Source organism: Camellia sinensis, chromosome 5 (assembly GCF_055761805.1).
Source record: "Camellia sinensis isolate YWXY chromosome 5, ASM5576180v1, whole genome shotgun sequence".
Classification (NCBI taxonomy): Eukaryota; Viridiplantae; Streptophyta; class Magnoliopsida; order Ericales; family Theaceae; genus Camellia; species Camellia sinensis.
Window position 1 is genome coordinate 208,192,204 of NC_138965.1, and position 15,103 is coordinate 208,207,306.

Genomic DNA, 15,103 nt, shown 5'->3' on the forward strand with positions numbered 1-15,103 from the left:
GTAAGAATACTCTGATGAATGGCATTATGTTTTACTTTCTTAAGTTTATGGATGTAATGAATGCATGATTTGTGGGTTTATTTTGAGGGCGTTACAATGTAAAACAACATCTCTCATTCCAGTAACCTCAGTTCCATCACCTGGTATTACAATTGCAATCTCATCAGCAGTTGGTAGGTTATACCGTCGTCAGTCTGTTGCTGAACTGTAGTGAAGATGAGCAGGAAGATTTTGTCCAGTGAAGGCTAATTGATTCAAAATTGCACGAGCTTGGCGAAATTTGTCTACAAATGCATTAACTTGCAACAAACTATCTTGAATAGTTTTGAAAACATCCCTTCATAAGTGAGGATTTCTACGATTTCAAACTTCTAAAGTTGAATCAGGATCATAAATGTACAACTGAGCATAAGTCGCATCCTGACCTGGCTGTGGTAGAAGTGATCTTGTTCGATGTCGCAATTCCCCATGGATAATAAATGGTTTAGGGCCGCTTCCCTTTAGTACTCTTGGATCCAATGTAGCACCAAGACTTGTAAAAGCATTGGCTGCATTGTATACTCGAGTATAACATCGAAACGATCTTGCTTGATCATCATCCCCATCATATAATGCTTGAAGCGGTGGAGGGGGTGTCATAAGCAAAGGTAGCCTAGTCGTTCCTTGTGAACAGCAAGTTCTAAACAAGGGACGTTTTCGAGATGATTGCGCTAATTTTTCGTCCATCCAATGTAAGGCTGAACAGTAAGGACATAACACATCCATCTTGCCGAGAGAATGACGACATGAATTCATGTGTGATTGAGTATTAATCGCAGTACTTATAGTCATATCTTCTAATTCATCATCTGTACATAGATCCTCTTGAAAAAATGTGACTGTAGAATTAGGCCTACAAATATTTGTTGTGCATAAATTAAAATTTATACACATGTAACAGTAAGAGTATTATTTAAAGAATTAAACATGTTTTACCAATTCCGAGCTAAAGATGTGCTTTCCATAGAGAACGAACATGTGGATGCATGTGTAACCATTGTTCGTTTTTGTGCCAACGAAGTATCTGCAAGTGTCTTTGTACCCTGTTCTAGGCAAGCGTGACTGCGCCGACTCGATGTTAATGAAGGAAAGTCTTTAACATATGCTCCTAATCTCTCTCGTTCCTATCGCAAGCGTTGTCCCGATTGATATGCAGAGCATGCATTTTCATTTCTTTCACGTTCTCGTCGTGCACGTTGAGCTAATACAACTCTTGATATAACATAACCATTGGGTCCCTAAAATATGAATATTAAATCATTGGATGCCTAAAATGAAAATATTATCAAGTACCATTTTCCACTGTCCAAAGAAAATACCATTTTCTATTTTTATATCCCCTCTTCCAAAAAAAATGCATTATACTCTTGCCCATGACTACCCATAGTTTAATAATAATAATAATAATAATAATAATAATAATAATAATAATAATAAATTGCATGACTTTGTTACACTAATGAACAAATGTTCGACCAACTTATGAGAATAATAAACGTTCGACCAGCAGATTGTGTGGTTTTGTAACCGTAATGAACAAATGTTCGATCAGCAGATGAGCTTCATAAAGTATCCCCATTTTCTTGTAGTATAGCGATCCCGGGTTTACCCTTGTTGTACAGTGATCCGGACATGTGTCCGTGAATGTTGGTAGTTGTTTCTTTCCTAGTTTGCATCCTCTTTACTTTGTATTTTGAGTTATGGGATGTGTTGGGCAGGTTTGTTACAGGTTGGTTGTGCTTGGGAGCCTAGTGTTGCTGCCCAGATTTTTGGTCCTTCGCTCGAGCGAGGAGTTTGTCGCTCGAGCGAGAGTAGTGTTGCCCCGGTTCTGGACCTGAGAGTTGTAGTTTCTGGCTCGAGCGAGCTTTTCGTGGCTCGAGCGGTCTGGGTTTTCTTCGCTCGATCGAGAACTTCTTGGCTCGAGCGAGAGTTTTCTGTGTCTGGTCGCTCGAGCGACCAATCCTTCGCTCGAGCGAGAGTGTTTTATATCAGCGGACAGCAGCGTCTAAAACATCACTTTTTCACTTCTTCTCTTTGAGCAAACCCTTAATCCGACACTCTCTCTCTCTAAACTTATATTCTCTCTAAGATTTGATCTCCCTAGAGTGTGAATCTAGCCTAGGGCCTTTGTTAAAAAGATAGAGGGTGTTGAGAGCTTCGATTTAATCTGAAAAAGTTTGGATTTGGAGCAAGTTGATCTTGGAGTCTTCATCTCCTTTGTGGCTTAAACTTCAAGGTAGGGATATCCTACTCCTCTCTATGGGTTTTGTCTTTAAATTTTGGTATTTTGAGATGTTGGGCTTGGTTTGGTAATTTTGTAAAAGTTTGGGGCTTTTGTGTAATTTTACAAAAGTTGGGGTTTTATTCATAATAAACCTAGATGCATGTTTGGCATAGAAAAATGGAATGATTGCTGAATCATTGATGAAAATGGAACCTAAGGGTTGAAATATTAATTATGGGAATTGACCTAATTACATTGTTTAATTAATTGGGATAATTAATTGAGAAGAATGAGGAATGAAATGTTGATTGAATATCTATTGTGTGTTTATTTTCTGTTTAGAAATAACTGCTTTGGGCTATCGGTGGAGGATAGTCGTGATTGTTGTAGACAATGCATGATGATTAGGTAAACTGAAACTAATCAATGAAATGTGTCATGGAACTTGACGGTTAATTGAATACATTAATTGTATGTATTGTGTGATTGTATATAGAACCAATGTGTTTATATACGTTATGTGTAGAGGAGGAGATAGGGGATGTACTCCGCGGTTTAGGGGAAGATAGGGGATGTACCTCTAAACCGGATAGGTATTGGGAGGAGATAGGGGATGAACTCCGTAGACAGAGCTCATATGCTTGTCTAGAGAAGTGAAGATAGAGCTCATATGCTTATCTTTGTGAAGTGTGGATACAGCTTGTATGCTTATCTGTGGATATTGTTGATATACATATCTGTTGTAGAATGTGGATACAGCTTATATGCTTATCTGTGGATATTGTTGATATACATATCTGTTGAGAATGTGGATATAGCTTTTATGCTTATCTGAATGTGAGATATAGTTTTTATACATATCTGTGGAAATAATGATAGAGCTAGCATGCTTATCTGTTGAAAAAGGGAAAATGAAAAGTAATTGGGACTTGTAAGTCGTTGACATAAATATGTAATTTATGTGATTGTATCAGTGTTGACCAACTATCAATTGCTAATGTTTTAGTCATTGTCCATGGTTGGTTTAGTGTATTTCTACTGGGCTGTGGCTCACCCTATATGGGAATATCATTTTCAGGTGCAGGAAGCATGCCACCTCCAAGGACATAGCTGGGAGGCTAGTGGCGGGCATAGTTTTGTTGTTGTACTTTTGATGTATTACATGTAATTTCAAGCCAAGGGCTTAATGTGTAAACGAGTTAGAACTCTTTGTTGAATCCAAGTGTTAACTTGGAAAGCTGTAAGCCCGTAGGGCATTTTGTTATGAGGTTAACATGTAATACTTATGTAATGGAACTCTAATGAATGAAAGAATGTGGTTAGTTTATATGTAAATGTATGTCTTATTAGATGGGTTTATTGTTGTTATTTTGAGGGCGTTACAACTTGGTATCAGAGCGTACCGGGTTCGAATACTTTGGGTACGTGGGAAGTGATTAGGATCACAATGGGTTTGTCTCGCTTGATAGAGACTTAGATGTGGTATCATATGCTATGTGCTTAAGTGATAACATGCTTATGTGACTATGTGGGTATGGGATTTAATTTCTGGGATGTTGATTGGATCCTTGAGTTTCTGGAAGTCTTGTTGGAAAAGCACTTGATCAATGCTGTTTCTAACCGGAACTCTAGTAACGTCTTGGGACTATCATTATCCGGAAATGAAATTCGTAAGTGCTTATGTGTTTATGTGCTTATGTGGAGTGAATTACACTTGTCCATGCATTAGGATGTGAGTGTTTAGTTTCGGCACACCTATGAATGTGCTAACGTTCTGTGTTACCTTTATTAGGATGTCAGGACGAGGAAGAGGTGCTAGGCGTGGTAGACCTGCGAGGCAGGAAGTACCGTCACAGGGTGAGGTTCCAGCAGTGCAGGAGGGAGTGGGGCAGGCCAATGTGGCCGAACCAGTGGGTCAGCAGGCTATGGGTGCCTTGGCCAGAGAGATAGTAGGAGCTTTGGGTATTCTTAGAGCTGGGAATCAGGCAGCTGAGGCAGGGCCTTCTTTCTTGAAGAGGGAGTTCTTCCGGTGTAATCCGGACGAGTTTATCGGGGATCCTAAAGAGCCGCTTAAGGCAGATGAATGGCTCGAACAGACAACGAAGACGTTTGAGATGCTTGGCATCGAGGACGGAGCACTGAAAGTGACCTTGGCATCCTTCCAGCTGAAGGGAGATGCGGGTCAATGGTGGAAGTACGAGAAAGCTCGTGTTGGTGGTACTTGGGAGGCGTTTATAAATGCTTTTCAGGAGAGGTTTTTGTCTGCAGTAGCTAGGGAGAAGCTGAGGGATCAGTTTAGCCGGCTTAATCAGCAGGGCTTGTCAGTGGCCGAGTTTGAGGCTACTTTTACCAGTCTGTCTAGGTTTGCACCTAAACTGGTGGCGTCTGAGGAACGCCGTTGCTATGAGTTTGAGCGGAAGTTGAGGCGGGGCCTCAAGTTGAGAGTTGGTGGGTCCTATATCCGGCAGTATAGACACTTGGTAGATGCTGCAGCTCATATGGAGCTTATGATGCAGGAGGAGGATGAGGGGCAGAGAGGCTCCAAGAGGAGTCAGGATGGTCAGGGTGATGGCAGGAGGCAGAGGGGTTCTAACCCTCAGCAGTTGCAGGGTGGTGTTGTTAGATCGACCTTCCCAGTGCCGAGTGCAGGCTCCGGGAGAGGTGGTCAGGGGGAATTCACTTGTTACAAGTGTGGCCAGCTGGGTCACAAGGTTTCTGTTTGCCCGCAGAAGGGTGGAGGTCAGAAAGCTGTTTCTTCTTCAGCTAGACCGCAGAGTCAGAGTTTGGGCAGGGGGCAGCTCTTGACTTGTTATCAGTGTGGACAACCTGGGCACCTAAAAAGGTTTTGCCCACAGTTGAGTGCCACTTCGGGAGCGTCTGGTTCTAGGCAGACGCAGGGTTTTTAGCCAGCTCAGTCTGTGCAGGCCTCGAGGGCCAATCCGGGAGTTTCGTCATCCCAGTCTATGCAGCAGTCTTTTGCTCCGAGAGGTGAGCAGGTAGACCAGGGGCCTACGGGGCGCGTGTATGCCGTTACCGCGCAGGATTTAGTACCGGCTCCATCAGTAGTGAGAGGTACTTTTCTATTTTGCAACTCGGTTGCTAATGTGTTGATAGACACGGGTGCATCTCATTCTTTTGTATCTGCTGCATTTGCATCTGTTTTGGAACTGGAGTTAGCACAGTTAGCATCTCCTATTTGTGTGGTATCGCCTTTGGGTGGTGAGTTGATCCTGAAACAGGGTGTTAGAGGATGTGATATAGAGGTCGCCGACTATAGGCTTCCTTTTCCGTTTGTTGTCATGCCCATGAAGGGTTTTGATGTTATTTTGGGTATGGACTGGTTATCGTCATACCGGGCTGTTATTGATTGCTACCGCCAGAGGGTCACGTTATGTACCTTGAGCGGGGAGTGGTTCCATTTCTTGGGAGACCGGGTTGGTAGTGTTTTGCCACCGGGGTATGATTCGCGAGGGCGAAGTGAGCTTAGTGGTTTACTTGCTAGCCTTGAGAGTAGCGAGTGTGTTGAGACTCAGAGTGTGTTGCCAAGGGTGGTTTGTGAGTATTCGGATGTCTTTCCCGAAGATCTTGTTAGTTTGCCACCTCACCGAGAGATAGAGTTCTCTATTGATTTAGTGCCTGGTACGGCGCCGATTTCTATGGCACCTTACCGTTTTGCTCCAGCAGAGTTGGTTGAGTTGAAAGTTCAGCTCCAGGAATTGCTAGATAAGGGTTTTGTTCGCCCTAGTGTTTCGCCGTGGGGAGCACCGGCCCTCTTTGTTAAAAAGAAAGATGGTGCCTTGAGACTGTGTATTGACTATCGGAAGTTGAATCGGGCTACGGTTAAAAATAAGTACCCTATGCCCCGTATTGATGATTTGTTTGACCAGTTGAAGGGTTCCCGTTGTTTCTCTAAGATAGACTTGAGATTGGGTTACCATCAGTTGAGGGTCAGGGAGGAGGATGTTTCTAAGACAGCATTCCGTACGCGGTATGGCCATTATGAGTTTCTGGTGATGCCATTTGGGCTTACCAATGCACCGGCAGTCTTTATGGACTTGATGAACCGGATTTTCCGGGAGTTCTTAGACCGATTTGTGGTTGTCTTCGTGGACGACATTCTTATCTATTCGTCTTCTGAGGAGGAGCACGAGGCACACTTAAGAGTGGTGCTTGAGTTACTTAGAGCCCATAGGCTGTATGCCAAGTTTGGGAAGTGTGAGTTCTGGCTGAGGGAAGTCAAATTCTTAGGCCACGTGGTATCCGGGGAAGGGGTGTCTGTTGATACATCCAAGGTTGAGGCAGTGCAGGATTGGGCACAGCCTAAGAGTGTGTTTGAGATCCGCAGTTTTCTGGGATTAGCTGGGTATTACCGTCGGTTTGTGAAAGATTTCTCCAGGTTAGCGTCACCATTGACTAGACTGACTAGGAAGGGAGTCAAGTTTGTGTGGAGTGAGACTTGTGAAAAGTCGTTCCAAGAGCTGAAAGTTAGATTGACCACCGCTCCGGTGTTGATTATTCCGGAAAGAGGGTTGGGTTATGCGGTTTATTGTGATGCCTCACGAGAGGGTTTGGGTTGTGTGTTGATGCAAGAGGGGAAAGTGGTAGCTTATGGCTCACGTCAGTTGAAAATACATGAGAAGAATTACCCCACACACGACCTAGAATTAGCGGCTGTGATCTTTGCCTTGAAAATCTGGAGGCACTACCTTTATGGTGAGAAGTTCGAGGTGTCTCGGACCACAAGAGTTTGAAGTATCTGTTTACACAGAGAGACTTGAATCTGAGGCAGAGGAGATGGATGGAGTTCATCGAGGATTATGATTTTGAGTTGCATTATCATCCGGGAAAGGCCAATGTTGTGGCCGATGCCCTTAGTAGGAAATCTATTAGTGATGTAGCTTGTATAGCCATCCGGGAATGGGAGATGTTGGGAGCACTAGGCGAGTTTGATTTGCTACTGGGCGAATCTGTTGAGACTGCGGCTTTGTTTTCTGTTGTTGCGCAGCCTACACTTTTGATTAGAGTGTTAGAGGCACAGAGAGGTGACCTTGAGGTAGAATCCCTCCGCGAGAAGATCTCCAGTGGGAAAGTTGAGAAGGGTTTGACGGTGTATCCCGACCTGAGTGTGAGATACCGAGACCGTTTGTTTGTACCGGAGGCTTGCCGAGAGGAAGTACTCCGAGAGTTTCACCATTCGCGCCTTGCGGTGCATCCGGGAGGTACTAAGATGTATCAGGATTTGGATCGCCAGTTTTGGTGGCGGGGTATGAAAAGAGATGTGGCTGTTTTCGTATCGAAATGCCTTACTTGCCAGCAGGTGAAGGCTGAGCATCAGAGGCCAGCGGGTTTGTTGCAACCCTTGCCTATTGCCGAGTGGAAATGGGAGCATGTCACTATGGACTTCGTTGTAGGTCTTCCGAGGACTCAACGGGGTAGTGATGCTATTTGGGTGGTTGTAGACCGGTTGACTAAGTCGGCGCACTTTATTCCTATGCGCGTGAGAGATTCGGTAGATCATCTTGCCGATTTGTATATTCGGGACGTAGTGAGATTGCACGGGGTCCCAGTGACGATCGTCTCAGATAGAGATCCTCGTTTTACTGCTAGGTTGTGGCAGAGTTTGCAGAGTGCCTTGGGCACTAAGTTGACCTTTAGTATGGCTTATCATCCTCAGACTGACGGGCAGTCCGAGCGTACTATTCAGATCCTCGAGGATATGCTTCGGGGTTGTGTCCTGGACTTCTGTGGGACGTGGGAGAGGCACTTGCCATTGGTAGAGTTTGCCTACAACAACAGTTTTCAGTCTAGCATCGGTATGGCACCGTTTGAGGTCTTGTATGGCCGACCGTGTAGGTCTCCAGTTTGTTGGGCCGAGGTAGGTGATGCACCTTTGTTGGGTCCGGAGTTGGTGAGGGAGACGACGGAGAAAGTTGAACTTATCCGTAGGAGGCTTGTTACAGCCCAGAGTCGACAAAAGAGTTATGCCGACCGTAGGAGGAGGCCTTTGGCGTTTGAGGTAGGTGATCATGTCTTTCTGAAGATATCACCTAGGCGAGGCTTGATGAGGTTTGGGAAGAGTGGGAAGTTATCCCCTCGGTTTATTGGTCCTTTTGAGATCCTTGAGAGGATAGGTGAGGTTGCTTATCGGTTAGCCTTACCGCCGCAGTTGTCCGGAGTACATGACGTGTTTCATGTGAGTATGCTTCGGAAGTATGAGCCAGATCCATCACATGTGTTGGATTGGACCGATTTAGAGGTAGATGAGGATGCCTCGTATGAGGAGAAACCGGTTCGGGTCTTGGATAGGCGGGATCAGGTCCTGCGTGGCAAGACCATTCCTTTGGTGAAAGTCTTGTGGAAACATCACGGAGTGGAGGAAGCCACTTGGGAACGTGAGTTGGAAGTCCGAGAGAAATATCCGGACTTGTTTATTGATATGTAATTTTGTATTTAAATTTTACATTTTGTTGAACTTAAGAGCTTTTATATATGTCTTAAGTTGTGAAACATTGAAAATGTTTTGGTTATTGGAAGTATGTTTGGAACTTGCCTCATATGGAAGTTGAATGTAACATTATAGGTGTTTAGTATATTATTGACATTGGAAAGTTAGTGCATAATGTTGATGCATGTTAATAATACATATGTTATTTACATACTGTGATATGTCTCTTGTTAAAGGGATGGGATGACCAGTAATGGGTCGAATTGTTGAATGTTAAATTGTAACATTGTTTAAAATGGAGGAAAACCTGTTTTTTGAAAACTTGTGCTTAATTTCGGGGGCGAAATTCTTTAAGGGGGGGGGAGGTTATAGCGATCCCGGGTTTACCCTTGTTGTACAGTGATCCGGACATGTGTCCGTGAATGTTGGTAGTTGTTTCTTTCCTAGTTTGCATCCTCTTTACTTTGTATTTTGAGTTATGGGATGTGTTGGGCAGGTTTGTTACAGGTTGGTTGTGCTTGGGAGCCTAGTGTTGCTGCCCAGATTTTTGGTCCTTCGCTCGAGCGAGGAGTTTGTCGCTCGAGCGAGAGTAGTGTTGCCCCGGTTCTGGACCTGAGAGTTGTAGTTTCTGGCTCGAGCGAGCTTTTCGTGGCTCGAGCGGTCTGGGTTTTCTTCGCTCGATCGAGAACTTCTTGGCTTGAGCGAGAGTTTTCTGTGTCTGGTCGCTCGAGCGACCAATCCTTCGCTCGAGCGAGAGTGTTTTATATCAGCGGACAGCAGCGTCTAAAACATCACTTTTTCACTTCTTCTCTTTGAGCAAACCCTTAATCCGACACTCTCTCTCTCTAAACTTATATTCTCTCTAAGATTTGATCTCCCTAGAGTGTGAATCTAGCCTAGGGCCTTTGTTAAAAAGATAGAGGGTGTTGAGAGCTTCGATTTAATCTGAAAAAGTTTGGATTTGGAGCAAGTTGATCTTGGAGTCTTCATCTCCTTTGTGGCTTAAACTTCAAGGTAGGGATATCCTACTCCTCTCTATGGGTTTTGTCTTTAAATTTTGGTATTTTGAGATGTTGGGCTTGGTTTGGTAATTTTGTAAAAGTTTGGGGCTTTTGTGTAATTTTACAAAAGTTGGGGTTTTATTCATAATAAACCTAGATGCATGTTTGGCATAGAAAAATGGAATGATTGCTGAATCATTGATGAAAATGGAACCTAAGGGTTGAAATATTAATTATGGGAATTGACCTAATTACATTGTTTAATTAATTGGGATAATTAATTGAGAAGAATGAGGAATGAAATGTTGATTGAATATCTATTGTGCGTTTATTTTCTGTTTAGAAATAACTGCTTTGGGCTATCGGTGGAGGATAGTCGTGATTGTTGTAGACAATGCATGATGATTAGGTAAACTGAAACTAATCAATGAAATGTGTCATGGAACTTGACGGTTAATTGAATACATTAATTGTATGTATTGTGTGATTGTATATAGAACCAATGCGTTTATATACGTTATGTGTAGAGGAGGAGATAGGGGATGTACTCCGCGGTTTAGGGGAAGATAGGGGATGTACCTCTAAACCGGATAGGTATTGGGAGGAGATAGGGGATGAACTCCGTAGACAGAGCTCATATGCTTGTCTAGAGAAGTGAAGATAGAGCTCATATGCTTATCTTTGTGAAGTGTGGATACAGCTTGTATGCTTATCTGTGGATATTGTTGATATACATATCTGTTGTAGAATGTGGATACAGCTTATATGCTTATCTGTGGATATTGTTGATATACATATCTGTTGAGAATGTGGATATAGCTTTTATGCTTATCTGAATGTGAGATATAGTTTTTATACATATCTGTGGAAATAATGATAGAGCTAGCGTGCTTATCTGTTGAAAAAGGGAAAATGAAAAGTAATTGGGACTTGTAAGTCGTTGACATAAATATGTAATTTATGTGATTGTATCAGTGTTGACCAACTATCAATTGCTAATGTTTTAGTCATTGTCCATGGTTGGTTTAGTGTATTTCTACTGGGCTGTGGCTCACCCTATATGGGAATATCATTTTCAGGTGCAGGAAGCATGCCACCTCCAAGGACATAGCTGGGAGGCTAGTGGCGGGCATAGTTTTGTTGTTGTACTTTTGATGTATTACATGTAATTTCAAGCCAAGGGCTTAATGTGTAAACGAGTTAGAACTCTTTGTTGAATCCAAGTGTTAACTTGGAAAGCTGTAAGCCCGTAGGGCATTTTGTTATGAGGTTAACATGTAATACTTATGTAATGGAACTCTAATGAATGAAAGAATGTGGTTAGTTTATATGTAAATGTATGTCTTATTAGATGGGTTTATTGTTGTTATTTTGAGGGCGTTACATGTAGGGCCCATGCACTTACAAGAGACACTATATATTCCTTTCAATATATGTTCCTTCATAAAGTATCCCCTATATATTTCTTTCTTCCTAAGAATATACATGAGACACTAAAAAATGTGCATAGTTTCAAAAATAAAATACAATTATGGCTAAATAAAATACAATATATGAAGATACAAAAATAAAAAATAAAAAAACTCTACAAAAATCAATAACAACCATACCGCTAAACATGCATTTTCCTTTCGCTTGCCCTTACAATTAGTCACTTTTGTCATTTATAATCTATATAATAAATTATGTGGTTTTGTTATACAAACAAACAAATGTTCGGCCAACTTATGAACTTCATAGAGTATCCCCATTCACATAGCTAGAAAAAAAAAATTTGTTGCCCATTTTCTCTCTCCTCTCTTTATCTCAAAATTTCCACCCACTTATATTGAAAAGTGGTGCAGATTTCCACATATATACAGGAGACGCTTACAAAAGTGCACAGTTTAAAAGATAAAAATACAATTATGGTTTAAAATAAATAATTGGACACGCATTTTCAAAAACACTCTACAATTATGGCTTAAAATAAACAATTCGACATACAATTATGGCTTAAAATACAAACATATGAAAACTAACAATTTAAAAAAATAATAACCTTTGTAAGCGTAAGACACCTTTTCTTTTCCCTTCGACATTGCCTTTGCATTTTCCTTTTCCATTGCCTTTACAAAATAACCAAAGTCTAAGAAATAACCAAAGTATAAGACATAAAAATAAATAAATAAAAAATGATAAGAAAATGATTTTTGGACTGACATTAGAAATACGAACGACATTGAAATAATGCTCATCACGAATCACTACACCGACATTTCTTTGTTGAAAAAACTGAACCTGTACATACAAAAACAAATAAGTAGCTAATATGTACACAAAATGAAATTTTATAAGACGATGAGTAAAGGGAACGAATATTATAGTTCATTGTAAGTCTCCATCTAGCTGTAAAAAATGAGGATTTTTTTTTTTTATATAATCAGAACCTATAATACAAAACTTTTTTTAAAATCTATGTACCAGTTTTTTTTTTTTAAAAAGACAACTTATGTTATCCATAATGTTAGAGGTCGTACCAGCTTAGTATTGCCAAAACCTGTAATACGAAAGTTGACTTCAGTAAATACATATTAATCCAGTAATACATAATACAAAAGTTAACCTGTAAAGGTTTTGGAATACATAGCCTATGTAAATACAAAAGTTATTTTAATTCACGAAGTGAAACCAAACGAAGCAATCAATAGATACTTAAATGGAATCAAACCTATTGATGGCTTAAGCTTTGTTGAATTTAATTGAACTAAAAGATGTTTAAATGGAACTGCAAAATTTATAAAGTTAATTCATATGACAAACTACTAAAAAATCATCAATCATTTTGAAATCCACAGTTAATTCATATGATAAAATATCTCATTCAAGGAATTAATAAAAAATACACTGAAAAAAAAAAATCACACATATGACAAACTAATAACCCAACAATGATTTTTCGCCACCAAAATGAGTTGTGTTTCCAAGAATGTATTTATTAAAATTAACAAATAACAAAAGATTTGCAATAAATCCATAGTTTAAAAATAATAATTTGACTCCCAACATTTTCAGGTATTGGTAACACAATCTGAATCCAAACAACATCAAAATAAAGTAGTAATGAATCTTACTACTTTTCTTACAAATTAATAAATATTAAAATTATCCAATATGCCACATCATCCCAACTTGGCAAAGGGTGCAAATGAGTGAAACATGTGTAGTAGTAAAGTCAACAAATATATATTGTTGCACCTGACGTGGACAAACTCAATCTTACAATTTCAGAAGCTATGAAATTATCCTCTGTAATTTAATAAAGTCAAACTCAACCACCCCAATCTCATAATTTCAGAAGCTATGAAATTATCCTCTATTTTTTTCAATAATCAAACACCCAGAAAATCGAAAAACCAGCAAAGTAAGGACCAAAAAAAGTCAAAAAACTGGCATATTTGACTATCAAAGCCTATTGCAAGTTTATTTAGCAAAGTTGAGAACTCCATCCACTCAACAACAAGTTATAGACGATAGAGGATAACTCGAAACTTAAAATTATATTTGAAACACATTATCATTATATTTGAGACCCATTATTCGAAACATATTGAACACATTATATTTGAAACACATTATCCCACTATATCTTATCATATTTAGACTGTAAATCTATATAAATATAACAAATGGCTAGAAATTTTAGAGGTTGATGCAGCTTAGTATTGTCAAAACCTGTAATACAAAAGTGAACTTAACTAAATAAATATTAAATACATAGCATATTTTAATTCACTAAGTCAAACCGAACGAAGCAATCAATAGATACTTAACATATCAATGGCTCCTACATTATTGTTAGGAATCAAATATATCGATGGCTTAAGCTCTACTGAATTGTATTGAAGCTCATTCAAGAAATTAATAAAAAATCACATAGATATGCAGATGCCAAACTAATAACCTACCAATCATTTTCCGCCACCAAATTTTACTAAAATTAAACAATTTATCAAAATGAGTTGTGTTTCCAATGGAAACTATCAATAAAACACATCAATCACTTAGTATTTTGCTTCCAAGAATCTATTTATTAAAATTAACAAATAACAAAAGCTTTGCACATCTACATAGTTTTAAAATAATAATTTCACTCCAAACATTAAATAAATAAAAAATAAATCAGTCTGTATGACGACATTTTCAAGGATTGGTAACACAATTTGACTCCAAACAACAGCAAAAGAAAATATTAATGAATGTTACCATTTTGCTTAGCAAAGGGTGCAAATGAGTAGACATATATGTATTAGCAAAGGGTGGAAATATATACTTCTATACCTAAAGTAGACAAAGTGAACCACTAAAGTCAACCTCTAAAGTCAAAAAGCCAACAAATAATTTCATAAAAAATAATGCATCCACCAGGTGGTCAACCACTAAATGTCTCCAAGATATAACTAAGCTAACCTTTGTTTATCAAAAGATAGATATGATAAAAAAAATATTTCAATGTACATAAGAAATAACCTTAAAAGATATAAGAATTGACTTTCCAAGATTGTTTCATTTTTGTGAGAAAAAACAAAAAAGAAGCGGAAAAGATAAAAAATAAATTGGTTTACTTAAATTTTTTTTTTTGCTTCCTCAATTTAAGAAAAGTTATGATACACTGCTTTAGGCATTGAAACCATATAAATCCCCAAACATATCTTATGTTTTGCATTGGAAAACGTCTTAACTATGAACAAAAATAAATAAAGCCAATCCCAAAAGATGTGTTATATTTACCATAAGTCTTAATGGCACTTCCAAACACAATCAGACTCAAATCAAAATTGGGTGAATTCTTGTAACGAAGCTAATTAATTCTAGAACTTGAGATCCAACTGATGCTATCTAAGACCTGGAACACATCTTATAGAAAAGGTAAGAATTGGAACACATCCAAGACATGAAACAAACAATAGAAACCAATACAGTGTATACAAACCAAACTGTTTTAAAATTTTTTTTTAAAAAAATGTAGTGATATTGTACGATTTCCTGAGCTGATAAATAAAATAAAATAAAACATTCCCTTAGTTTATTACCAAATAGGATAGAATATTTTCCAAATCCTTAGAAACACAAACACAAACACATATGGAGGCCATTATTGGCCAAAAACAACCATTTATTTGCCAAAAACTGTCCAATTTACTGATTAATCCCCAAAAACTGTTTGACACAAAAATTTCGGATTTATTAAAGCTTGAACAGTATACAATACCACAAATTCAAACCAAAGTATGAATTTAAGAAATCAAATAGTACGATACTACAGTATGAATTTAAAAAATTAACTCATGAATTTATAAGGGCCTTTTCGTTGAAATAGAAAAATATGAAATGTGGTTTAGATATCCACACTTG

General features: G+C 39.1%; 1 protein-coding gene and 1 long non-coding RNA gene across 2 annotated transcripts in view; both read right to left on the reverse strand.

The window, feature by feature from the left end:
• Nucleotides 1-363: 363 nt before the first annotated feature.
• Nucleotides 364-765, reverse strand: LOC145792052 (uncharacterized). Its single transcript, XM_082872535.1, has one exon. It carries the CDS (start codon nt 763-765, stop codon nt 364-366), a length of 402 nt encoding a protein of 133 aa, XP_082728661.1.
• Nucleotides 766-873: 108 nt separating this feature from the next.
• LOC114265841 (uncharacterized) overlaps nt 874-15,103 on the reverse strand; it is a 92,454-nt gene continuing 78,224 nt past the window's right edge. The window contains exon 2 of the long non-coding RNA XR_014330961.1: nt 874-1,277. This is a non-coding gene — a long non-coding RNA (uncharacterized LOC114265841). The remainder of the gene's footprint in view (nt 1,278-15,103) is intronic.

What these genes read in the sequence shown, in the direction of transcription:
- LOC145792052 (XM_082872535.1), bottom strand. Translation starts at nt 765, where the DNA reads ATGGATGTGTTATGTCCTTACTGTTCAGCCTTACATTGGATGGACGAA.